At 46.7% G+C, this 27,969-nt stretch overlaps 1 protein-coding gene across 1 annotated transcript in view; it reads right to left on the reverse strand.

Moving 5' to 3' along the window:
* PWWP2B (PWWP domain containing 2B) overlaps nt 1–17,166 on the reverse strand; it is a 137,163-nt gene extending 119,997 nt beyond the window's left edge. Inside the window, exon 1 of the mRNA XM_086922537.1 lies at nt 16,825–17,166. Within this exon, the coding sequence (XP_086778663.1) occupies nt 16,825–16,991 (167 nt within the window). The 5' untranslated portion in view covers nt 16,992–17,166. The remainder of the gene's footprint in view (nt 1–16,824) is intronic.
* Between the last annotated feature and the right edge of the window lie 10,803 nt (nt 17,167–27,969).

The following is a 27,969-nucleotide window of genomic DNA, read 5'->3' on the forward strand; positions in this document are numbered from 1 at the left end:
CAGCGCAGACAGCGCACACTACGATGGACAATACCCCAGGTAGCCCAAGGGGTCAAGGTGACACGGCAGTGAGCGCAGGAGCGTCCGGTGAACCTACCCAAAGGGCCCAGGAAGGAGGACCTAGAGGCGAAGCCAGAATGGCGAATCAGGCGTCAGCCCTAATGGCACCAGTCCCGTTCCTAACCAGGCCAGGTGAACCCCAACTAAAATGGGAAGACTGGAAGGAATATTTCCTCAATTACATTGAAGCCCTGGAAGATGAGAGCGAAGGGGAATACAAGCCGGAAAGAAATAAGAGGCTATTGCTCCACAACTTAGGCCCAGAAGGGGTCAGGGTGTTTAAGAACCTGGTGCCCAAAGAGAGGGGTGCAGCGGAGACGGACGTCTTTGTGAACGCACTGGACGACCTGGACAGCCATTACCGCCCAGCAGTTTGCGTCTCGATAGACCGCTATAACTTTCAACAGAGAAAACAAGAGGCAGGAGAGTCCATTGATGACTATGTGGCAGCTCTCCGCCGGCTAGCAATCACGTGTAGGTATGGGAACCTGCAGGATGAATACATCAAAGACCAAATAGTGATGCACACCACCAGCAGAGCAGTCCAAGACAAGCTATGGGCGATGAATGAAACAACCCTGAAAGAAGTTGTGGCGATGGTCAAGAAGGCGGAAATGTCGAAGAGAGGCGCAGACGCGGCAAAAAGAGAAAGCGGGCCGAAACAGATGATCAACAAAATTGATGAGGCGCCACAATCCAGCAAGCCCAAAAGCACCTACGGAGACCCGAAGAAGGACACAAGAGGGTCTGGGAAGCAGATGCCTCGCCCCAGCCAGGGAACGAAATTTGCGTGCTACCGATGTGGCAGTGCAGCGCACGCGGCCCAGGACAGGCGTTGCCCCGCGTTTCGCGCCAGGTGCTCATTCTGCGGGTTGACCGGTCACTTTGAAAAGGTCTGCCGAAAGAAAGGGACGAAGTCCACGGTCAAGTGCATCGACGCGGCCACAGCCAACGTAAGTGAAGAAGAGGACCAGGAAGAAGACGACCTGGTGCTATGCATAGAGGATCAAGTGCTGGACGTATCCGGGAAGCGAAGGGATAAGCCCCGCACCGACATGCGCATCGGGGGCGTCAAAGTATATGTGGCCGTGGATTCTGGGTCCCCCTGGACCATAGTGCAAAGATCGATATGGGAAGAGGATTTCGCGCCAGTCTTAGGACCCGACCTGGAGCCGCCGGACATCAGACCCATCTCGTATACCGAGGATTCCATTCCACTGGTAGGATGCAGGGACTTGGAGTTCGAATTCAGAGGACGGTCAGCCACGTGCACCCTGTATGTAGCGGAAAAGGGCCCATCCGTCCTAGGATGGAGAGACGCAGGTGTCCTCGGCATAATACTCAATCCTGGAGGGAAAGAACAGATCCTGCTAACAGACGAATGGCCCCTCTCGAGGGAGGAAGACTGGAAAGCAGCATACCCCAAAGTTTTTGAGGGCACGGTTGGCAAACTGGACAAATTCGTGCATAAAATGGTCCTTAAGGAGGGAGCAGTACCAGTAGTGCATAAGGTCCGGAACATACCGATATCCACAAGTGAGGCAGTGCGCCAGGAACTACGGAAGTTGGAAGAACTGGATATCATCGAGCCAGTGGACAGTGCAGAATGGCTATCGCCCTTGGTAGTGGTAAAAAAGCCCAATGGTAAGGTCCGGCTCTGTGTGGACCTGAGGGAGCTTAACAAAAACCTCATAGTGGAGAGGTTCCCGCTCCCCAGAATAGAGGAGATGCTAGCAAGGACAAAAGGCATTACCCATTTTTCCACCATAGACCTCACGTCTGCATACTACCAGATAGAACTCCACCCGTCGAGCAGGAAGTACACAGCTTTCATAACGCCCTTTGGATGCTACCAATTCAGGAGAATGCCCTTCGGCCTGGCATCCGCTGCGGCCGTTTTCCAGAAGCTGATGCATAAGTTGTTTAAGGACATCTCGGGAGTGCAATACTTCCAAGACGACGTCCTAGTGATGGGCTCCGACAAAGGCGATCACGACAAGAAACTACATCAAGTGCTGGGAGTGCTGCAAGGCAAAGGAATGACGGCGGAGTGGAGCAAGTGCAGAATTGGGTCTCGCTCAGTGACCTACCTAGGGCACGAGATAGGAACGCATGGTATCTCGCCGAAGGAGCAAAATGTGAAGGCAATAAAGGACGCCAAAGCCCCAACTACCAAAGAGGAAGTGCGGTCATTCCTGGGAATGGCCGAGTATTACAGCAAGTTTGTCAGACATTTTGCCACGAGAACGTACAGGATGAGACAACTGACCAGGCACAATACAAAATTCGAATGGGATAAGGAGGCCCAGGCCGAATTTGAGTCCATTAAAGACTGTATCAGCCATGCCATCCCACTGCAGGGGTATGTCCCCACAGGCAAGACTATGGTAACGACAGACGCAAGCGACAAGGGCTTGGGGGCTGTCTTAGCGCAGGAAAGGGAGGACGGAACAAAAGAAACCATCAGTTTCGCATCCCGGGTGCTGTCCCCGACGGAACAGAGGTACAGCGTGATTGAAAAGGAGATGCTGGCGGTCACGTGGGCGTTGAGCAAATTTCGTCAGTTCATATGGGGCACGAGATTCAGACTCCAGACGGATCACAAGCCACTCATCAAAGTATTGACGTCATCAGGTCATGACACAGCCACCCCGAGAATAGCAAAAATGACCCTGAAGTTGCTAGATTATACGTACAACGTAGAATACCTTCCAGGTACGCAGAACAGGGTAGCTGATTACCTCAGCCGGGCATCGGCCATGGAAGAGGCGCCGGGAGAGACTCCGGACACAGAGGAGATGGTCGCCAGCATGGAGGATCATGAGTCATCCATCAGTGCGCAGGAATGGCAGGCGGCTTACGAGCTCGATGAGGAGAAGATGGAAGTAAGGAGACATCTCACGTTGGGGTGGCCGGACAAGAAGAAGCTAACGGAGGGTGTCCGACGTTTCTATGAGATGAGAGAAGAATTGTCCCTGAGTGACTCGGGGATATTCTTGTACAGAGGAGAGAGAGTGGTGCCCCCAGTGACTCTGATACCCCGACTGCTGAAAGTGCTCCACGAGGGGCATCTGGGCATAGTGAAAACCAAGGCGTTGGTCAAACAGATGTATTGGTGGCCAGGAATGGATGCCCACATCGAGAGACAAGTGCGGGAGTGCGGACAGTGCCAAGGAGCGGACAAGGTGCTCCGCCCACTCCGACCTGCACTGGGGAAGTTCGACACCCCGCATGGCCCTTGGGAGGATGTGGCCATAGATATCCTGGGGCCCGTCCTGGACAGTAGGAGTAAATAAGTACATCTGTGTGTTAATAGACAAGTATTCTAAGTGGCCAGAAGTGGACATACAAGAATCGATGGACACAGACACGATCTTGAAGTTCCTAACTGGGGTGTTCCTCAGAGAAGGAATTCCCAAAACAATCCTCAGCGACAATGGTCCGCAATTTGTGTCGGACAAGTGGGGAAGATACATGAAGAGGAACGGGATCGAGGTGAGACACACTGCCGTGTACCATCCAGCCTGCAACGGCCAAGTCGAAAGGTTCAATAGAGTGCTCATGGGCTCCATCCAGGCAGCCATATCGCAAGGAAAGGACTGGGAGGTGGAAATGATGAACATGATTTGGGCCTACCGGATAACGCCCTCTGTAGTGGGGTATAGTCCGTTCCAAGTGTTAAGAGGACGGCATCCCTTCACCCGGGACAACGTGGCATGGAGGGAGAAGACCATCACCAGCAAGTGGTCCCCAGCCGTGGTGCAGCACAATCTGGAGAAGGCCCAGAAGATCTACGCAGCACACTACAACAAGAGACGCAGCACGAAGGAAACGGCGCTGGAAGAAGGGGAGTGGGTTAGGATCAAACTCCCCACCCTACAGAAGAAGGGCGAAAGCAAATTCAGCCAGCCGCTACAAGTCAAGGAGGTGCGTGGCAGGGCGGCTCTCCTCAGTGATGGCAAGGTCTGGTCGCAAGACCGCATGGCCAGAGTCAACAAAATACTAGTCTGGCCCAAGGCCGAGGAAGTCGAAAGATGCATGGATCACCAGGAGGTTAGACCTCTTTCTGAGTTCGGCACAGACAACCAAGGGGAAGGTGCAGGTGAGGACAATGAAGAAGTTGTCCTGAGAGCCAGGCCGACTGACGGAGGAGGAATACAAGCGAATGCGGAGCAGGGAACAGACGTGAGAGAAGCTGGGGTGTCCCATGGAGAGACGGAGGCGAGAGAGAACATGCCGGTAAGACACACCCGCAGCGGAAGGGCAGTTGTGGTGCCCTCTCGTTATAGTGACTTTGTGATGGACGGACACTAGCTTGGTGCCGACCCCCCTGGCCCCCCACATAGACTATGTTCACAGTTGGAGGACACTTATAGTTGGGGGGGAAATGTTTTACTTTGTGTTTGGTAAAGGGGGGAGATATGTGGTGTGCGCTCTAGTCTACCGGCGTACACGTGATGACGCGTGACGCCGTAGACTAGAGCGGGATAGACGCGCATGCGCGAGAGAGCAAAAGTAAAAGGCGCGAACGTAGGAAACGGCAGTTGGCGACCGGAGCGGTACACAGTTAGACGCTCGGCGCCCTTAGCTTGTATCTTGCTTGGAAAGGATAATAAACGGAGTTACTTACACCTACATGTGTCAGAGTGTCCTGTGGGGGAGAATACCAACATTACACTAACCACTGCTTTTTTTTTTAAGGTTATTAAAAAGCGATTGTTGTATTATTTTAATACATTAGTGTGTGGAGACACATTTTTTGCTTTGATATTTTCATGCTCATAAACTACTCAGCAAGTTTGGAGAGGAAGCTTTTCTGTGGATTCCAGGAATAAAATCCGGGCCGAGAGGAATTCTGTAGCATCCATTGAAAGGTTCACCCCTCCAAAGGAGCAGTCCTGCTCCCAAATACTAACGTGATTATCAGGTGTCTCTGTGTACAGAATATGCGATGTTGCGTGACAGAATCCAGAGCAGGTGGCCAGGCTTTACCACTGATTTACAGAACCCAATGTTATAAATACAGAGCATTAAAAAACAAGGCGAGGAGGGTGGCGGGGGGGGGGGGACAAAATGAGAGGGGGAGGAGACAGAAGGGAGAGGAGGACACACAGACATTGGCGGATAGAGAAAGAGAGGAAGAGGCAATGAAACAATGGAAGACAAGGAAGAAGAAAGGCTAGATAGGGAGAGCAAAAGGGTGGCAAGAGAGAGAAACGGGGTACGAGAGAGGGGAAGTGACAGGAGGAAAGAGACAGAAGAAGAAAGGCTAGATAGGGAGAGCAAAAGGGTGGCAAGAGAGAAACGGGGTACGAGAGAGGGGAAGTGACAGGGGGAAAGAGACGGAAGAGAGAGGGTGCAAAGCATAAGTAAGTGAAAGGAATAAGACGGAGAGAATGAAAGAAAAGAAGGGAAAAAGGAGAGAGAAAAGAGGGTAGGAGAAGGATAGAAGCAGGGAAAAGACAGAAAATAGCTGATGCAAATGGAAATTACTAAACAGATATTGAGAGTGAGGGGCACTGAAAGGAGGGAAAAGTGAGAGGAGGCTAGGGGCAGCATGAGCCGCAGGGCGCGCGACCTACGGCCGGGAGGCTGAGAGGCAGCATGGAGGAAGCCAGTATGGACGACGAGACCATGGAGGACCCGAACCACAACAGCTGGGAGCGGCAGGGGCAGCCTTGCGAAGCAGACAGCACCAACCAAGGGGGCACCAGGCTCGTGCCCACCAACGGGGAGCCCCCGGGGAGCGGGACAGCTAAAAGCGGACCTGCCCTAAACATCAGCACCACCGCTAGCAAATTCCGTGAGTGCTGGGGAAGTGACGGGAGATTAGGGATGCAGCAAAGAAGCTGGGGTGGCGGAGAAGGTTGCCTGGAGGAGTGCCTGAAAGGCTGTGAATGTGTGCCTAAAGTAGCAAGGTGAGGTACTTGTAAGTGTCTGGATATGAGAGTTCTTGTAGGAATGTGGTGTGCTGGGGGCTTGCAGGCGGGTGGATTCATTGTGTTCACCCTCTAACTCTCACCCATATCTTACTGGCCGGGTCACAGCGTCTTCGAAGACGAAACCACGCCACAGCATCTTAATGGGATATGGTGACTATGTTTTTAAAACACAGAAACTGGGACAAATAATGGACAGGGAAGTAGGGCTGTTTGGTGACAACAATAGTAGTCATAGTAAAAGGACTTCAACGAAGTCTGGTGTAGATGGACTACAGTGCAGCCTCATCGCAATCACGATCGCTGTGAAAGCGAAAGTGATCGCGATGACGCTAGAACACGCAAAGGATGCGCGTGCGACAAAGGTGCTGTGCACCTCGCGCACGTGCTGGTGCACGCGATGGTAAGCTGGTCGCCGGGAAAGTAGCACTTTCCCAAGCAGCCTACTAAATATCTCAACCAGATCAGCACATGCGCTGGATCAGGCCGAGACCTAAAAACCAGGATGCTGTCACCACCGCTCTACATCAACAACCTGTAATATGGACTTTAGCCCATGCCAAAATAGTGGGCATGCTTGCTGCACCACTCCCAAGTAACATGGCAGGTTCTGGACCTCAGTCATCATGGATAGGTCTAGGCTTCAATGGACATGCTAGATTACAGTGTTAGCTAGGAGAAGCTTAAGTCAGGATACCAGCTTCACATGCAGTTAGTTATTTCGCATAAGCACCATGAGTGTGGCATTACTGTCCCAACACGGTCCTGGCATTATCCTGATCAAAAAGGTACAATTCCACTAAGTTCACAGAGCTTATGAGTCAATAAAGCAGACTGTTCAAAGATCAGAGATATGTAGAAAATAATAATGCACTATGCAAGTGTTTATTTTAAAAAGCATTAGCAAAGCCAATCGGTCTTGGCTTTGAGACCAATTGCCTTTGCCAGTTACTTTCAGTGGTGCTGTGCAGCATGGGAAACTGCTTTATTTAAGAGTTTTTTATAGTGCTTGCCAGACAAGTAGATATCAGAGCACTTTACAGCATGGTCGCTTGTAGGATACATAAACATAATAGTATGTACAATGGATCCGGACGTATCACATGAGATCGTCATAGAGCGTACAGTGTCACTCGCAGGGTATGTTATCACAATAGTATGTACATGGCCTTGACGTCAGAGATAGCAAAACGACTCATGACGGGATTGGACCAGGAGGTGGGGGGAGGGGATATAGGAGATAGTCCTGAGGAGAGTGAGGTAGTGTAGAGTAGAGCTGCCTTTTGAATTGCAATTAGGAGTGGTTAGTCCTGATATGGACTGGTATGCATTTCCTGCGAATGCTCGGGATGCGGTTTTTTGTTTGCGAGTTCTAGAGGGATCAGGAGTAGGGTGTTGGTACTCCTTAGGCTTCTTGTCTGACCTGCCTTCTGGAGTTTGGCGGCCAGGTAAGTGGGTTTCCCTGTGTGCAGCGCTTTGTGTGTGAGGCAGGCAGTTCTGAAATTGGTCGGCATTTCGATTGGGAGCCATTTTAGCTCTCTGAGTGCAGGAGAGAAGTGGTCTTATTTCTTTACTCCGGTGACCATTTTGGCTGCTGCATTTCAGAGAAGATCGGAGGGGAGCTAGGTGAGATTTAGCTGATCCTGTGAGGGTTGCAATCCCATAGTCCAGTCTGGACAGCACCAGGGATTGAGCAGTTTGTTTGAGATCGTTCGGAGGGATGAAGGGTTTTATTTTGTTGAGAAGTTTTAGGTTGAGGAAGGCGTTCTTTGCGGTGTTGATGTGTTTGTTCATGTCAAGTTTGGGGTCCAGGGTGATTCCCAGCGATTTTGCAGAGTCAGCCAAGGTAGGGTTGTAGTGGAGTGTATCAATCGCTTTTAGCCATGCTGAGATTTGGGGGTTCTCCTCATCATTGGGGATTAGGAGGATTTCTGCCTTGTCTGGATTGAGTTTTAGGTGGTTGAGAGATAGCCAGTGTTGGACTTCTCTTAAAGCGCCGTTCAGTCTCTGAAGTCTTCAATGGAGGAGGTTTCCAGATAGATCTGGGTATCGTCTGCATAGAGGCAGAAGGGTATGTTGGATTTTTTTTAGTATGGTGGGGAGGGGTTCCATGTATATGTTGAAAAGTTGCGGGGAGAGTACTGATCCTTGGGGGTACACCCCTGCTAATGGGGTGTAGGTCCAAAGAGAAGTTTTTGATTTTGATACTTTGGGTGCGGTTCTGTAGAAAAGAGGTGAACCACTGTAATACCATCTCTTCTGCTCCAGCCCTTTCATGATGTGTCTTAAGGAGTATTTTATGGTCAACCGTGTCGAAGGCTGCTGATAGGTCCAAGAGTATGAGTAGGCAGCATTAGCCTGTATCAAGAGATTTTTGCAGATCACCTATTATATTTAGGATCGCTGTCTCTGTACTGCATCCTTTTATGAAATCTGATTGGCGAGGGCCTAGGATCTTTCCAGGATTTTCACTAGGAGGAGACTGAGGTTGTAGAAAGGTCTCAAGTTTTGCAGATCGTTTATGTAAGCGCCCGTTTTTTTCAGTAGAGGTGTGGCTTAGCCGCTTTGAGACAGTCTGGCATGACTCCAGTACTCAAGGAGCTGTTTATTATCTTGGTCCAGTGCGGGTCTAGGGAGAGTTGGAGTTTTTTGGCCAGTTGGGCAGGTATGGGAACCAGGGCATGTGCTGAGGGTTTGGCGGTGGAAATCATATTGATGATCTCTGCTTCGGAGATGGGGTTGAAAGAGTTCCATAAGTTAGGGAGTTGCTTTAGTGTGGTATCATCTATCTCTGGGGGCGACTGGCTGTCTGGGAGACTGCTTTGCATGAGCAAGGAGAGTATTATGATTTTGTCATTGAAGAAATTGGCAAAGTTGTTACACAGGTCTTTGGAGACTACAACTTGAGTCGAAGGGGGCTTGGAAGTTTGTTGTCTGATGAGATTGTAGAGTTATGTAGGTCTGTTTTTTGCGTTGCGAAGGGCATTGCAAAAGGAGGACGCTTTTTCACTCCATGTAATTATTGTATTAACTTTGTGTTGATTTGAATCTAGCTCGTAGGATTGAGGATGTTTTTTTTTGCCAGAGTCTTTCTGCCTCGCTTAGTTCTCTTCTTTAAGAGTTTATGTCTGTGTTGAACCATGATCTGGATGGTACGTTCCGGACACTTTAGTTTCATGGGGTCTATTTGGTCCATAATGGAAGTCATGTGCGACACAATAACATCAGTGCACATCACAAAGTCTCTTTCAACCTGATTGTGGTGTGATTTCGGTTAGAGACATTCTTTGGAGTTTATTCTGGAACTTATCATGGCTCCACATTGAAAATAAAGGAGGACAACCGCAACCTCTGACAGTGTGCCACTAGAATTGGATTATATATATTGGACGGACTTCCTTTTAAGGGAGCGTGAACTACACAAGTATTCGGAGACAAAGTACTGTACAAATTGGAGATTTGCCTTGAGAAAGCCCATAAGGGGCGAAACGCGCGTCTGCTGTCAAGAACCGTGTTTTAAAAGAAATAAAGTTTGGATTTTGGCTACACTACGTGATTCCTTTGGACAAAGAAAATCGTGTCCGTGCGTGCTTACAGCACATGGTTGAAAGAGACTATGTGATGTGCACTGATGTTATTGTGTCGCACATGGATGTGACAATCTGCAACATGGCTGTGGGGCGGTTTGTACATGGTTAATGCTTAAGGAGGAAAAGCATTTTACATCAAGGTTGCACTCAAAAAATAATATACATCTACAATTACTTCTCTGGATCACAAAGAGACAAGTGTTGATGTGCAGATCGAATATAGCAAACTCCTCCCTCTTTTGTAAACATAATGGAAGTCATAGTAGTGTTATAGTGGGAGGTGAGTTCTGTTGTTGAGAGCTTACCAGAGTTGTTGGGGAGGAGGGAGCTTACCCTTGCCTCCAGATCTGGAAGGGGAATCCGACTTAGATTTCTCGCCCAACATGGGGGGGGGGGTCCTTTGTGCGGGGCTCGGATTGGATCTTTTGCTTCATGTGGAACAGAATTATGTGGTGGTCAGACCAGTCGACAGGCAAGGTGTGGTCGATGGAGACTGAGTCTGCTTGAGTGATAATAGCATCGAGGATTGAGCCTCTGTTGTGGGTTTTCTCTGTGCAGTATTGGGTGAGGTTGCTTAGGAGATTGTTTAAGGTTTTGATTAACGTGTTTTCTTCATTCCAGTGAAGATTGAGGTCACCTAGGATAATGTAGTTAGAGTCACGGCATGAGCAATGAGTTATCAGGTCGGAGAGGTATTCTCCGAAAGAGGAGGTGTTTCCTGGCGGGTGGTACAAGAGGTGGCAGAGTAATTGTCTGTTGTCACTCATCTTAATAGCGGCAGTCAGACATTCAAAAGTTATATTTAAGGGTGTAATTTTCTATCATGGAGATGTTGTTCTTATGTACGATTGCTATACTCCTGTCTCGTTGTTTTCTTCTGTCTTTGTGGATGATTGCGAAGCCCGGGGGCACAAGCATGTCCATGCATGGGGGAGAGAACTCGTTTAGCCAGGATTCGGTAACAAACGTGATGTCTATGTCGTGAGTAAGGATGGTCTTAGCCAGTTTTGTTGCATGTATGGTGGCCGACCTGCAGTTAATGAGCATGCAGTTGGTGTTGGATCCTTCATTATTGAGATTCTTTATTTGCGGGGTCCTTGGGATATTGGTGAGGATGGCTGGGGATCTGGAGGGGTGATCTCTCCTGAAACCGGCGATAACCTGTACCTTGGAGCTAGAGGTGACAGAAGTGGACGTGTCATACAAGTCGGCAAGATTTATTTATTTCCTTCACTTCACTCGAGGACATTGCGGCTCTGTTTCTTTTGGGTCTTTGTTTCTGGACCAGCTAGGCCATTTGGTCTTGTGGGGTCTTGAGTGATTAGATCATCTATCCCGTGCACACATACAGTATTAAAACAAGCAATGCTAATTTATATAAGCAAAATAGAGCAAAGTCCAACGTAGATATTTTGGTATTTCTTTAATTAGTTGTTAACACAGCAACAACACAACACGTGCTTCATCAGAGAGACAGTGGTCTTTGACTCTTCAGGGCTGGGAATGATACAAAACATGACCGGAGAACACGGTAAAGAGTGACAAGAAATGGGGATAACATGTTCCTGTAGAACAAAATTAACAATACCCATCTCTCGTGGGGACCAAATAAGGGAAAAGAAACCCACAACATTTGGTGTGGGGCGTACCCCTATCATATTCCAAACAAATCTAAACATATTCACAAACATGAAACATGTTGGACCAAAATAGGTCTTGCAATGCACCACATCTCACAAGAAATTAATTCTCTGGAACGTGCAGTCAGTGTTAAACTCGTCGCCTGAATAAAACTGCCGGAGAGAAGTAGAACAAGTAAAAACACCATTCTGAAGCATGCAAGACATTTCATGGTGGAAAAGGCTACTCAAGAGTACATAGGCCTATATACCTGAATGGTCTGATCCAAGCACAGTGTACTCTAAATAACATAAGACATAGGAAAATAGAGGGAGTCACTATGTCTAATAAAAATAAGGGGTAAATCTTGAAATACAACTATTCGAGAAAGAACAATAAGAGACTGTATTTCCTTACCCTTATCGGTGATAATTCCAACCCGTTTCAGAGTATTCATTTCTTGTGAGATGTGGTGCATTGCACGATCTGAGAAGTTTGTATTTAAAGTGTTATTTTTATATAACTGGAAGTATGAACTTGTATATTGTGAAGTGCTTTCATATGCTATGTTAAATTGCAGCTAGACCTGGTCTAGAAATAGCAATGACAAATGCAATGCTGTCTATCGAGTTACATATGCAGGGGGAACAAACATAACGGATACAATTTTAAGACTTAACTCGAGCCTTTTATGCCTCCTGCTCTAAGCTTAACACTGTACACTTGTAAGTACCTCCAATCACATAGAGATAACAATATCCATTTACAACACCTAGAGTCTTTCAGGCTGTATGAATACGCTATTGATTGTCCTTGACATAAGAATCTGAGGTTCCAAAAGATTCTTGGTCTGTCGGCCCAAAGTGTTTAATATGAAGCGTTTTTCATTAATTTTGTTACAACTCATTCAGAAAAACCGTAGACCCCTGTCAAGTAGGAGTAGCTGACACTAATATTAGTGGATTGTGGTACATCATTGACCAAATATGGGCACAGAAAAGAACGTCCCCTATTACGCAGTGTGCCACAAGACTATAAGGAAGCCTGCAATTGATTTTCCCTCTGGTTCTGAAGATAGCCCCCCACACCCACAAGTTTAAAATTACCCCCCCCCCCCTAAAGTTTGTGTCTAATTGGGCACCTGACAGCAGATGCAGTGTTTTAAACTTTTGTTATGCAAGAGTTGTGGCTGGAGTTCTGCATGCACATTAGTGTACACAGAAAAAAACTAAGATGTCAGTAATTGGATTGCTCTGGTGCCAGCGTGCTTTGGTATGGTGTGATCTCTGGTTACTAGTGAAGAATATCCCATGCGTGCCACACATGCCAGGAGGGAGTTGAGTTTGAGTTTAAAATATTTGTATAGCGCACTTTCACCAGCGGTTTCATGGCGCTGCAATAGACAGATCTCCAGAGTAGGAGTGGGGGAAACAGAATAGGAAGGGGGGGGGGGGAACATCAAGTGGTTTAGTTAAAACATTTGACAAATAGGTGGGCTTTAAGTTGCTTCCGAAATTGAGGGTACAGAGTCATGGATCTTAGCTCAAAAGGAAGGGAGTTCCACAGGAGTGGGGCAAGGGTTGCAAACTTGGATCCTCCCCATTTCTTTCTCCGAAAGCGGGGGGCTGAAAGCAGGAATTGCGAGGAGGAGCGCAGTTTCCTGGTTGAGACATAGGGAACAATTTCAGAGGTTATAAAGGCCGGAGTCGCGCCCAGTCGTGCTTGAAAGGTGATAGAGGCAAGTTTAAACTGGACGCGTTCACGGACAGGAAGCCAATGTAGAGATCTGAGAAGGGGAGTTACATGGTGAGATTTCAGAAGATTGAACACCAGTCGTGCCGCCTGGTTCTGGATTAGTTGCAACCGCCGTAAACTATATGCAGGGATCCCCTCATATAGGGCGTTGCCATAATCCAGGCGGGAAATGACCATTGCCAGAATGATCAGTTTCAAGGCATCGAAAGTAAAGAAGCGAGATACCTTGCGGATGGTGCGTAGTGACAGGAAAGAGGAGGACACCACGGAGCTGACCTGGGAGTGAAGAGAGCTGAGAGTTGAGTTTGATACCTAGGGTTTTAACTGAGGTGGAGAGGACCGGGGGAGAACCTAAGGAAGGGGGCCAAAAAAGTGAAGACCAGGGACTGGGACAGAGACCACTGCAATTAGTCTGGCCAGAGGGAGAACAAGTGGAAATTATGCAGTGTAATAGAGCTTTGCAATGAGGACAGAGGTAAGTGGAATGGGGAGGGGTGCAGGCAGTGAAGTGTGAGAGTGAGCCAAATAAAGCGGGAGAGATGAAGAGAGGAGTAGAGTTTTTAGCGAGATGTAGAGGGAGGGAAAATGGAGAGCTGTGAATGTATAGAAAGATGTAGTGGTGAGAAAAGGAAGGGCGTAAAAGAGGAAGGGATTTCAACAAGTAGGTGATAGCAAGGAAAAGGCATGTGAGAACAGATAAGGGTAGAGGAGGGGTAGCTGGCAAAAGATAAGGAGCAAGAGGGATGTATGCTCAGAGCTTTAACCTAATGTGTGCAATTAAACGCTGGAGTGTGGTACGTCTTGATGGGCAGTGCTTACGAGAACACACCAATACCCAAACACATGGCATTTGACTCATGTCGGTATGTACAGATCTTCTATCAGATTTTTGTAGTGTTTGGCATTATTGGGGTCCGTTGTCATTTAACCCCTTCCAGGCCGATGACGAGCTGGGCTCATCATGGTGTAGCCTCCTCGCACGCTGATGACGAGCCCAGCTCGTCATGTAACACTGGTATTTGCGTTTTTTCAGCACAGGAGGGGAAAACCATTAGCAGCCATGAGGTTAAGGCAGACCTGAACGCAACGTGCAAATAATGGTTTTAGAGACAGCTTCCTGCTAGATTTACGCCGTCAAGTTAGCAAACCTGAAGGATGCCAGCTACTTTGCAGCTTTTCCCAGTTACCATGGTTAAGTAATCGGAGGCACTTAATATAGGTTACAAGAGGACTCCATATTACAAAGGAACAGGGAGACAGATCAGGCTTTTCTTTTCACGGAGTAATGCATTCTGGTATTGCTGCTTCGTTAACGTCACTTGCTCAGTTTCCAGCATCACATCCTTGGTGACAGACTCACTTGGTAACAGTACCAAACATACGCGTTGCTATCTCTTTTTTCACAATGCACAAGGCCGAGCAAGCCATCCCAATCAGCCCCCAGAACACTGAATAGGCAGCTTACTGTACAACAACTAAGCAGCGCAAAATGTTACCACTCTAGTTCAAATAACAAAATGATTCATTTAATGATGTTGTAGACTCACAGGTACACAGTAGCACTGTTGATGTGAACATTTCTGTCAGCAATATGCTTTTCCGTTTAACGCGTGCCCCTTGCTGACATCCGATTCAGCGCTATTTTCTGGCTACAACTGAATGCCTCAGTGGAAACGTCAGCCTGTTGTATTTCCACTTTCATTGGACTCCACACATAAGATCGCATCTGCCTATAACAAGAAGACTGAGAGAAAGACAAGACTGCGAGTAGTGCGCGCGCATTACAAGGAATGTAAGGAATGCAGATACCACCCTGCACGCCGCTGCTCGCTCCCGCAAGGAAAACGCTGTGGGAGTGACCAGTAAACAAAGAGGTGGGACATGCGCCTGCTTTTGGCCATTTGCGTGCTTTCATTATTTAAGGCCACACACACAGGCCTATCAAATGTGTGGGAGTTGCCAGACCCACAAGGAGAAGCTTTGGGTAAGTTTTGGAGTGCTCACAAGAAGTCACCGATAGAGCAGCGCATGCGAGTTGGGCTAGGCGCGACCTAAAAATGAAAAAGGGCGCAATGATGGTCGTCTCATTCCACTGGTGTGTGCCTGTGTCAGAACATATGTGCGCGCCAGCATGCAAATGCCATTTGCATTCTTTTTTTATTTACTGATCCAAGATTGTCGATGCTTCTTGGATTGGTAGATAAAAATAAATATTTTTCAGAGCGAAAAGCCAATTTAATAAAAAAAGAAAAAAATAAAGGCACAGGTGTTGGACGGTAATTGAAGCTTCAGAGGGGGCACCAAGCAGGAGGAAGCAACACAGTGTGTAATGACAGAAGCATATGGTTATGAGAACAGCAAGGAGAAAACCAGACTGCCAAGAGCAACACAAGGCGGGGGAGGGGAGGAACGACAAGAGAGAGTCACTACTAATAAAAAGTAGTTCCCTAAAGGTAAGCAATGGAAAGACAAGTAATGTTAATATGCTCCAGGGGGGAGACAAATACAAGAGGGCAAGCCATTCAATAAGTTACCGAATTACCATAAATGTCAATCAATGAAGCAACAGGTGAACTTTAACCCCACTCTAAGATCTTAGTAAACTGACAATAAGTCTTTTGCTACCAGACAGCTTGCACTTTCTGGTAGCCTCAACCAAAAAAAAAAGTTAAAGACAATGCAACTTTGTCGGGTTCTGAGTTTCTATTATTATTATAATTATTATTACATTAGAAATCCTTTTTGAAATTGTTCTCTTTATTACATTTGGCCTGCACCGTCATTTTTTTTGTTTCATTTGTTTTAGAACCTAGCAAAAGGCCTGCCGACAGTGAAATTTTAACACTGGTCATATATGGTATGATGTCTTTACAATAAAAAAACAGAACCCCAAAAAAATAATAGATGATAATGACAATACCTTTGTATGTTGCCTAAACCGTAACTTTGTTCATAAGTATAGTAAATATATATATATATCTCGTAAGCAGGGTATCAACTTCTTAAGGGTCAAAGGATGACCTGGTCCTCCTAGGATATGACATACAGGTATCACCTAACGTCAACAGATTTTGCCAGCATGAATTTTTAGAAGTGGTCATTTAAGTAACACCATTAGATGTCAAAGTACTTTAGACATATAATATAGTACCCTTGTTTTAAAAAAAACAATTTGTGTATTATGCCGTGAGGCAAGTGCACTGGCTAACAGTTTTAAGAATGCTAATAAACATCGGCATGAAAACCACACGCCTCCTCTTCGTACCGCCCACTTATAGAACAGTGTTGCCACAAATTAAAATAAAAAATATTTAACCGTGCACGTAACCAGTAAACGCAGAATAAACATAAAGCCCAGTTCACTTGTGATTTTACTGTTGAAGTAATAGATCGATATTTAAAGTCGCCTTCTAAATTCCATGTAAAAATATCTGACAGCGACAAATGTTACATTTAACATAACAAGATGCACTTATTTAACACGATTTTTATAATTTCACATTTGATAGCGCTTAACGTCCCTTCCTTTATAATAGCCCTTATAAAGTTTCAGAATAAAGTTTTGGGCTGCCGGCGTGTATAAGTTTGAAGGGTGCTCTCAGGGGTACGGTGCAGAGCACAGATGGGTGGGGGGCAAATACGCTCTGGTAAAGTACAATTTCTGAGCCCCACACTCTTGTGACTTGCACGCTCAGCTGTAATGGTGAGGGGGGTGGGGGTATCTGCGCACACTACCGCTTCGTTAATCATGGCAGGAGGCAGCCCCTTTAATTGGATTAGGGCCTGGCCAGCTTCCAGCTGCTCATCAGAGTCCCGCAGGCCGAGCTCCCCCTCTGCAATCGCGGCGCACGGGCTCTTACTTCTGCGTGCTCTCCAGCAGGATCCCGCTGAAGCTCCGCCGCCCCCACTGGAAGCTCACCACCAGCGCCTCGTTAACGACTTGTTCCAGCAGCACGGAGATCCAGGAGCCGGCCCGCAGCTCCCCGGCTCGGAGGCACCCCACCGCCTCCTCCTCCCCCGTCGCCATGGCCCGCCTGTGTAGTGCAAGTGGCGGCGACAGGTCACTCCGGAGCCGGCCTCTGCCGCCCCGCCTCCTCCTCCTTCTGCTCCTGCGCTCCCGGGGCACTCGTGCCGGGCGGGGCAGGGACGTCACGGAGGCGAGGTCACCTCTGACAGGAAGAGCTGGTGTGGGCGTGACGTCACTCCGGGGACTACTCCGGGTGGGGGTGGCAGGTTACGGTGCAGGGGGTCCGTGCAACACTTGGTTGCAAACTGTGAAGCTCAAATCAACGGTGGAGACGATGCACCGGGGAGCAGGAAGCTGCGTCAACACCATGCGCTCTGAAGCTCAGGTGCTTTGAATGTGCATTAGTGTACTTTAGATCCATACATGTTGTGTCCTTTTTTCGAAATAACGAGGACGTTCATGGTTTACCAAATAAAGATTAAGGTTAGCGTGTTAAGGTTAAGATACGCGCCTACATCAAGAATTATATTTTTTCTTAACACCAACCGGTTTTGCTTCTTCTGAATTTAATAATGCGGGATCACGAGAAAAGGTCTTACCTGGTGGCCACTCTGAATTGAAGAGAGGCTCACTCATTGGAGCTGTACTTTTTAAAACGCAACTTTTTTTACTCCTAAAATCCCACTCAAGCAACACACACTTTCTACTGAAATGTTAGTAAATTAAGGCTTCAGGGACAAAAACGCATGTTGCACAGCTGATTATAACTAGTAACTGAAAAAATATCTTGACAGTCGGAACCATGGAAAATGATTGGTGTGTGCATAGTGACTGTTATTTTGAAAGACACAAATTAATCCTAGGAAAGTGTAAAGGAAAGCATGGATTTAGAAAGGATAGTGGATACATAATCATCAATTACTCTACCTATCCACATAGGTGCTGGAAGCAGGGGTGCTTGCTGAGAAGGTCAATGAACAATAAATATTACTTTACATTTTGATACTATGTTGTCCCTTTTACTCTACATTTAAAGTCAGAGGTCAAATGTCAGCCTAAGTCTTCTGACAAATTACTGTTTATTCTTTTAAGTTAGAGGTTGGTGTTTACTTTTCTTTTTCTGTGAAGTGTGAGGATTTTGTACAGTGAACTATGTGGTAATGTTGCTTGTGTTCAAGGACTGAGAAAGGAAAGGATATAGGATGTCAATTTTTTCTGAACACACAAATCATGTTTGAATACCTATAAATGAACTACACAACTATTTCAAACGTTTTCAGCAGTTAGGAAAGCACAAATGAAGCACGTTTTTTGCAGTTCTGAAGTGTGATGGAAACAAAGATTTAATACAATCAAATCAAACCAAACCAAAGCACTTTACGTTGTGATGCACAAATTATAAATATTTGCTGAAACCCCACACGTTATTTATTGTTTGTTCATCGGAAGGTGCACTCCTTGAATTCAAACGCAAGCTTGCTTAGTTCAATAACATTTTTTTTATCATCATCATTTGTTCTTTATCTACATAAATGACATTCCCCATTTTTAACTTTTGGTATTAGCTTTAAGAAATGTATGTTAAATGAAGTTTTGTGTCAACGATTTTTCTATATTGTTGGTCTTTTAAATGTAATGTTTTAGTGTTTTTTTCTATCCATGTAAGTAATTATCCATGTGTAAAAGAATGTTCTTATCTTTTTGTTTGTTATTTTGGGCCGTTCGTCTTTAACTTTTGATTTGATGTATGATATGTGTCCCTATTTATGGATGTTATATATGTAGTTTGTAAATGTCAGTTTTCTTTGTGATCATTGCAGCCGTGACAAAGTTTCTTCTGGGAACGAAACGAGTTGGCTGTGTGCCGTTCTTTTTAAAGATTTCCAGAATAAAGAAAACATTTTTTTTTTGGACTAAGCGAGCTCGCGTTTGATTTCAACGAGCGCACCTTCCACCTTTCGATGAACATTTTGACCTGATTTGCACCTTGGTACGACGGGTGCGGGAAGTGTTTTGCACCAAACTTGGGATTGTTTATGGTACATGTGTTTTGGTCGAGCTGGACCCTGGTCGGTCGTTCTGTTCTTCATTTTTTATTTATTGTTTGTGTTCCATGTAGTTTTATCAAATGTCTGCAAATGTAAAAGCAATTACAATAGAAAATGTACTACCTTCAAATGACAGTGAGCTACCACACCATGCTTTAGTATATATTTGAAACTGTGTACTCCAAAATTCACCATTAGCTACATACCATCCCTTTACCACTCTCCCACATAATTCTGAAGCATTTTTCCCCAACAGGGGAGAAGATATGGATCAGAGCCTCAGATGGTATTCCTCCGTTCTCCACTCCAGCAAAAATACATACCTCCAAGAAAGGAGCTAAATTTGTCAAATGTCTGACTGTAAGACACAGCTTAGTAGCAGACAGTTTACAAAAATCATGTGATGACAGTGTCACCAGGAACCTGGGTAATACATGTAAACAGGACACGCTGTGGTTCTTTCAGATTTGTTTTAGAACTGGCTCAGCGAAATAAAGGAGTCCTAACAAAAATTGTGCCAAGGCCGAACTAGTCAAGCAACAGTTTCAGAAAAAGACACTCAACTAATGCAAAGGTGTAATAACCTTAAGTCAAACAGAAAGATTGATCACAATTGTTTTTATTGACCTATGCATTTGGTGCCATTATTTGTATTATAAATTTGCACAAGGTGCAACATATACTCTGTGGCGATAGTGCAGCACTCCGGTGTGGAAATGTGCAAAACGAGTGACAGATGAGCTTCAAACAAAACAAGCCTTAGGTTTTCTACTATAAAAGGCTGAGTATTGATTTTGATAATGCCTTTTTGATCGCTGTTTGCGTGCTAACACAGGCATTGTGACATGCAAAAGCATTGATGGCAATCTTGCCATGTGTTTTCTTTGAATGAAAATCAATTTCAAGGTGGCCTCAAAAGCATATGCCTGCATCACAATGTTTGTGTGCATGTGTGTCGTGATGCATGCATGCACATGTGCCATGATGTACAGCAACTATCTTGTTATTTTTAATGTATTGGTCTAGCATGGTGATTGGTTATGATACATTAAAAGTAAGCAAAAAGTGTGAAACCACTCAAAAACAAGCATTTGCAATGCAATAGGTCTCGCATTAGGAAAGTTTGAGCTATTGGTATTGTAAATGACACATTTTTTATTTATGTGTTGGTTTTGAAAATAGCCAACTTAATAGCTTTGTCATTTCCAATGCCAATAGTTTTAACTTTCGTAAATGTGACACCTATAGCATTTGTAATGAAATATGTGTTGTATTTACGTGACTTAGATGTATTGATATTCCAAATAACAATGGCTTTTTACATTTTTTAATAATTAATACTTAGATAAAAGTTATTGTAATTTATAATAGAAATAGCTTAAACTTTTGTAAAAAAAAAATTGTAAAGATTATGTTAATTGTATTTTATTGTGACGAAAATCCAAGGACAGAAGTGAAATATTATCATCTTTTTGTGACATTTGTAATAAAGCTTGAAACATTGAGAGAGCATATTTGAACCAGTTGTTGAATGGTTGCACAGATTGATGCTGTGGTGGCGCTGAGTGATGTTGTGGTGGCGACGAGTGATGCTGTGGTAGCGCCTAGTGATGTTGTATTTCCCATGAGTGATGCTGTGGTGGTGCTGAGTGATGCTTTGGTGAAGCGATAGATAGAGTGAGGGCGATAGATAGATAGATAGAGTGATGGCGATAGATAGAGTGTATTTATGTTGCATTGAGTAATGTAAGCATGAGGTGTGTAATTATATGGCACTGAGTGGTATTACGTGGAGTGTATTTACGTTGCATTGAGAAGAGTAATTATATGGCGTGTAATTATGTGGCACTGAGTGGTAATATGGGGAGTGTATGTTGTATTCAGTAGAGTAATTATATGGCACTGAGTGGTATTTGGAGTGTATGTTGCATTGAGTGCAGTGTAATTACGTAGCATATAATTATATGGCACTGAGTGGTATTGTTTGGAGTGTATGTTGCATTGAGTGCAGTGTAATTATGTGGCATATTATGTGGCATTCAGTAGAGTGTACTTATGTGGCACTGAGTGGGATTTGGAGTGAATGTTGCATTGCGTGCAGTGTAATTATGTGGTGTGTAATTATGTGGCACTGAGTGGTATTTTGAGTGTATGTTGTATTGAGTGCAGTGTAATTATGCAGCGTGTGATTATGTGGCACTGAGTGGTATTTGAAGTGTATGTTGCATTGAGTGCAGTGTATTTATGAAGCATTTAATTATGTGGCACTGAGTGGTATTGTGTGGAGTGTATGTTTTATTCAGTAGAGTGTAATTGTGTGGTGTGTAATTTTGTGGCACTGAGTCGTATTGTTTGGAGTGTATGTTGCATTGAGTGCAGTGTAATTATGTATCATATAATTATGTGGCACTGAGTGGTATTGTGTGGAGTGTGTTTTGCATTCAGTAGAGTAATTATGTGGTGTGTAATTATGTGGCACTGAGAGGTATTTGTAGTGTATGTTGCATTGAGTGCAGTGTAAATATGTAGCAGTGCAGTGTGTGTGAGGCAGTGCAGTGTGTGTGGGGGAGGCAGTGTGTGTGTGAGTGAGGCAGTGCAGTGCGTGTGAGGCAGCACAGTGTGTGTGAGGCAGCGCACTGTGTGTGTGTGAGGCAGCGCAGTGTGTGTGTGAGGCAGCGCAGTGTGTGTGTGAGAGGCAGCGCAGTGTGTGTTTGAGGCAGGGCAGTGTGTGTGTGTGAGGCAGTGCAGTGTGTGTGTGTGTGTGTGAGTGTGAGGCAGTGTGTGTGTGAGGCAGTGCAATGTGTGTGTGTCACAGTGCAGTGTGTGTGTGAGGCAGCACAGTGTGTGTGTGAGGCAGTGTATGTGTGAGGCAGCACAGTGTGTGTGTGAGGCAGCGCAGTGGGTGTGTGTGTGAGGCAGCGCAGTGGGTGTGAGGCAGCGCAGTGTGTGTGTGAGGCAGCGCATTGTGAGGCAGGGCAGTGTGCGTGATGCAGCGCAGTGTGTGTGTGAGGCAGTGCAGTGTGTGTCTCACAGTGCAGTGTGTGTGTAGCAGCGCAGTGTGTGTGATAGGGCAGTGTGAGTGACAAACAGCAGTGTGTGACTATGTAGTGTGTGTGTGAGGCAGTGCAGTGTGTGTGTGTGTGAGACAAATGCAAAATTGTGTAGTAAACCTCGAATCGCCGCGGAATCAATTCCACTGGCCCTGCCCAATATTTACACAGTATTTATGAAAGTTTAAAAATTCAATTTTTAAGAGCACGTCACTTTGGAAATGTTCTTCACAGGAGGTAACATCAGCGTTCCCAAAATAAACAAAAACACAGAGTGGGAACATGCTGCAATCGCCTGTCATTTCCAAACCGGGCGAGCTGGGAGGGGGCCTGTTGGACATAAGGCACATTCGCTGCAGAAATAGCATTCATCTGGTGGGAGTGCATGGAGTGCCTGGTGGGTCAGGGGTGGGGTGATCAAGCTTTATTAGGGTGCCCCAGGGCGGTTCTAGACACTGCTGTCCCAATCCTTTAATTCTCGCAGCACCTTAGGCAGACAAAGGAATCCGCCGTAGATTGCACGAGGCACTCTCCTTGACCTCAACCTATGACGCGAGGCGCGGCAGGAAGCCTTCTCTGCCCCAATATCCCACCTATACCAATAACATCGATTGCTCAAGCTCCTAAATACGGGTCACAATGAAGCGCTCTATCAATGGCCTTATAAAAACAAGTAGTTGACACGCATATCTCGGCAGCAGGCGCTTTGCCCCCGGATCTGCCTCCGCAGCCCAGACTCACCCAGAGGAAGAAGATGAGGGCCTCCCAGCTGTACAGGCCGCTCCCTAGAGGGAGGATGAGGATGCTGTAGCCTAGCCGCACGGCCATGGGGGCGTCCGGGGCGCAGCTGGCCCCGGGGTGCCGTTAGCATGGCTCTGGGTGTGTGACTGTGAACGGGATGGGGGGGCGGTGCGAGGGAGACGCCTGCTTCTATGCAACCAATCAGCAGGGCCGAGGGTGGGTATGTGGAGGGGAGGGATGCAATGCACGTGCAGATCCTCGGCCAATAGATGCGCATCTCCATTAATAGGCAGGCGGTTTTGGATTATATTTTTACTGTTGCATCTATACAGCAAACCTCATCTCCTAGCGGAGTTCCTCTTTCAATAAGGCCACGACTCATAATAACCAGCACTCGTATGCCTCCTACAGCGTTTCACAGCCTCCCCTAGGCCGCTACTTCCGCCTTCTGCGGGAAGCCCGTGCTCACAAAGTGACTGGACGAGAAGGGCAGAAGGCGAAAGTCCCGCCCCAGGGGAGGCTGTGAAATGCTGTAGGCACGTAGGAGGAGCAGAGGCCGCCATTGCAAGTGAGGGGAAACCTCGCGTGACGGAGCCTGTAGCCTGGTGAGTGGGGCGGGTGGGGCTTAATTGTAGGGGGTGGGTGTGTGTGGGTCTGTTTGGGTGTGTGTGCGTGTGTGTGCGTGTGCCTGCGTGTGTGTGTGTGTGCGTGTGTGTGTGTGTGCATGCGTGAGTGTGGCTGTGTGTGTGCGCGCGCAATTGAGAGAGGCGAGAGGCTGACTTACTGTGAATGTGGGACAGGAGATGTGCACGGCGCCAGGCTGGGCGTGCACGCCCACGAGGTGAAAGCGCCGAGGGCTTGCGCATGCCCATCTCCTGTCTCACATTCCCAGGAAGTGGATAACAAAAGATGCTTCACTGGACGCAGTGCTTCGCGCTGTTACACCAGCTCGACATAAAAAGAAAGCGGGTGGCCAAGTAGAACTTTGCAGCTGGCAGGCCCTTGGTAAACAGAAAACAAAAAAATGCTTTTAGGCACCACAGAAAAAAGCATGGGGCGCTTGCAAGTCCTTCAAAATACGGCCACCCGCCTCCCTAAAAGAGCAGCCTCTAAACCGGCTCTTGCGGCGCTACACTGGCTACCGGTCAGAAAGAGAGTTATGTATAAAGCGCTCCTAATATGCCACATGATTATATGGCATAAAGCTCCATCCTTTCTCCAAGACCTGGTACACATTTATGAGCCAAACAGAGCACTACGCTCAGTAGGAGCGGGCTTACTGAGGATTCCCCGCGTAAAAAGAGCAAAACTGGGATGCCGCTCATTCAGACTGGTAGCGGCTAGCAACTGGAACAGACTCCCGGTTGGCCTCAGACTGGATGGGTCTAAGGTCAAGTTCAGAAAACTCTTAAAAACCCACCTGTACAATCTTTAACCCCTTGTATGCTGATGACGAACCCCAGCGGTCATGCACTACGGTGCTCGTGTGCTGATGACGGCTGGGGTTCGTCATGGCCCGCCCCTGTTCATTTGTTTACCGCACAGCGGCGGAAACGGGCCAGCAGCGAAGGGGTTAAAACATAGCTGGGCAGAGGAGCCTACCATTACCATTGTACGTATCTTATCTCCACAGCGCGGGGACACGCCGAGATGGCGTCACCAGGCGCTTTATAAACTTCTTTATTATTATTATATTATTATTATATATATCTTCAACATGGGGAACATCAGGAAGGAGAGTGCATGTGGTATAAAGAATAAACAGGAGCAAGAAAAAACATGCGCTCAAATGGAGTGCCGAATACAAAAGAAAAAAAAAGAGTCCCCTCAAATATGCAGTGGAAAGATGCAACTAATCCAATCTGAACACTGGGACCAAAATTCTCTAGGGAGAGACAAATGCAAGAATGTGTAGAAAAGCGAAAAACGTACATCAGACACATGAGATCGGCAGCAAAGTTATCCAATCATGCACTTGAGGCTGACCTAAAGCTCACTTTAAGTGTATGTTCAGGATTGGAAACAAGAGGTCCGCCCACATACAACAAAAACTAAATGTGCCCAAGACCTAAATAAATACTCAAGGGCTGTAAAAGATTTCCAGAAATGGAGACACATTGAGCTAATTATGGTTTATGTCTCTGAACAGTCTTGCGTGGTGCAAGCAGAACAGTCCAAAACAGAAACAAATATCAGGGCTTCAGCCACAAACATAATTCACAAGGGAAGGGGTATTCATCAGGACCTTGTCAAGGACATTTGTGCAAAACAGAAAGGTTCTAGATAAAATATGTCAAGGAGTAGGCTGGAAAAAATGAGAAATAATTAGAGGGTTCTCGGAATGAGACATATTTTGAATTGGAGGAAGCATGAAAATGAGACCCACAAATGTAAATGAGACTAAATAGTAAATCACAAAGTTATCTGTAAATGAAAGGATTTATGCTTCATGTAAAAGTCAAATAAAAAAGGGTGTTTCACACAAACAAGGAAGATCCAAAGTCTCTTTATTAGGTTAACCACATCAGAGACCCCAATCACACAACAGCCACAGACGGTAAAACACCTTTACAACGCAACTTTCATTCCGCATACCTTCACTCCGCATACCATTACAACGAAAGTACCATTACTCCGCAAAACCTTTATAACGCATGCCATTACATCTTATATGCTTTTACCACGAAATTCGTTGTAAAAGCATGAATGGTAAAAGCATATGTTTTTAATATTTAAGTTTAAGGTAAGTATATGGTTTTAGTTTGGGGGTGTTGGGGTATATGTTTAGGGGTTCAGGGGTATTTTAAGGGTGGGTTTGGGTTATGGGGTACAGGGGTATTTTAAGGGTTCAGGGATAGGTTTGGGGTTTTTGGGTACAGGGGTATTTTTAGGGTTCAGGGCTAGGTTTGGGTTTTTGGGTACAGGGGTATTTTTAGGGTTCAGGGCTAGGTTTGGGTTTTGGGGTAAGGGGTATTTTTAGGGCTAAGGGATAGATTTGGGTTTTGGGGTACAGGGGTATTTTTAGGGTTCAGGGCAAGATTTGGGTTTTGGGGTACAGGGGTATTTTTAGGGTTCAGGGCTAGGTTTGAGTTTTGGGGTACAGGGGTATTTTTAGGGTTCAGGGCTAGGTTTGGGGGTACAGGGGTATTTTTAGGGTTCGGGGCTAGGTTTCGGTTTCAGGGTTCAGGAGTGGTTTTAGGGTTCAGGGCTAGGTTTGGGTTTTTGGGTACAGGGGTATTTTTAGGGTTCAGGGCTAGGTTTGGGCTTTGGGATACAGGAGTATTTTTAGGGTTCAGGGCTAGGTTTTGGTTTTGGGGTACAGGGGTATTTTTAGGGTTCAGGACTAGGTTTGGGCTTTGGGGTACAGGGGTATTTTTAGGGTTCAGGGCTAGGTTTGGGTTTTGGGGTACAGGGATATTTTTAGGGTTCAGGGCTAGGTTTGGGGGTACAGGGGTATTTTTAGGGTTCAGGGCTAGGTTTAGGTTTTAGGGTACGGGGGGTTTTAGGGTTCAGGAGTGGTTTTAGGGTTCAGGGTTAGGTTTGGGTTTTTGGGTACAGGGGTATTTTTAGGGTTCAGGCTAGGTTTGGGTTTTTGGGTACAGGGGTATTTTTAGGGTTCAGGGCTAGGTTTGGGCTTTGGGATACAGGGGTATTTTTAGGGTTCAGGGCTAGGTTTAGGTTTTGGGGTACAGGGGTACTTTTAAGGTTCAGGGCTAGGTATGGGTATTTTTAGAGTTATGATTATGGGGTGCAGGGTATTTAGAATCAAACATTTTTTTAAGCGGCAAAGCATCACATTACACAGCCCAGCTGCCTACATCAACTCGCCGGCAGGGGGTACTCCCACAAGAATCGAACACAGCGTCTGGGCCTACAACCCGGAGGTCGGCCCCACGTATCTGTGGTTGCATAATCACCCCACCAGATGCATCATCTCCGCCATTTTAAAAGATGAAAGTCCAAAGAAAACAGAAAATACATTCCCAACTATTCCTTTCGCTAGCCTCTCCTCCCTACCACCCCCCGTCCACCCTCCCCTCCCTTCCCCGCCCACTCCACTCCGCATCAGACAAAACTAGGAGCAACTATCTCAGAGGTACCTCCCCTCCCTGGGGCGTAGCTCCCAAGGCCTTATTTACACGGTGTGGCTCCAACCGGCTCTAGGGGTATAAGTTGAAGAATCTGCAGATATTTCGGTCAAGTCACTTCCCGAAGATCCTTGGACAAAAGCTGCAAGAATGGCACCCATAGCGTAGAATATTCTGACCCCCTACCATCCATGCCCAGGGAAAGTCGCTCCATAGTGAGGGTGTGCCACAGACGCTGAAGCCAATCTCTCATGTCAGGTACTACCTGCGAGCCCCACTTCAACAACAGCAGCGCCAGCGCCAGTTGTCGGCCAACAATTGAGCGTAGTGGGAAATATTTAGGATGAGGCAGCCCAAGTATTGTGTGTTCCGGAAGCCGGGGGAGTGTTATCTTGAACGCACTGTCCAACTCGTCAAGCACCCTCTTCCAGTAGCGTTCTAATTTCGGACAGCGCCACAGTAGGTGTGTCAGAGTCCCAGACATCCCGCATCCCCTCCAACAGAGGCCTGATTTGTATTTATCCCACTGTGTGACGCGCGCTGGTGTATAGTACCAGTATGTCACTGTTTTGTATGCTGATTCGGTCCCTGCCGTGTTGGATGTCGTGTGATGTGCCCAATAGAACACCTGTTCCCATTTCTGGGTCGAGAGGGGCCTTCCTAGCTCTATCTCCCACCGCACCTGCGCCTTCGTACGCTGTTTCGTAGCGCAACGTAAAATCATTGCATATAGCTCCGAGATGAGGCTTCGATCATCAGTTTTACGCACCAGCCAACGTTTAAAGACCGTAAGAGGTCGCGACATAGAGGACACATTAGCTGGTTTGGTCACCCAATGAGCTACCTGAGCATGACAGAAAGGGTCCTCTGGGTCCAGCGGGAAATAATCCGACCGCAACACAGAGAACGGAATCAGTCCGTCCAAGTCAAAGAGCATTACCACCCTCTTGCAGCCCTTCTCCCGCCAGCGATGGAAGACTGGCGACGCACGCCCTGGGGGAAAGTCAGGGTTGTCCACAATCGGCGTCATAGGCGAGGGAAAGGATGTCCACCCTCTACGAAGCGCCAGCTGGTCCCAAGGCCGTAATGTCGGGGAAGTCACCAGGGAGGA

The sequence above is a fragment of the Lissotriton vulgaris genome, chromosome 5 (genome assembly GCF_964263255.1).
Source record: "Lissotriton vulgaris chromosome 5, aLisVul1.2, whole genome shotgun sequence".
NCBI lineage: Eukaryota > Metazoa > Chordata > Amphibia > Caudata > Salamandridae > Lissotriton > Lissotriton vulgaris.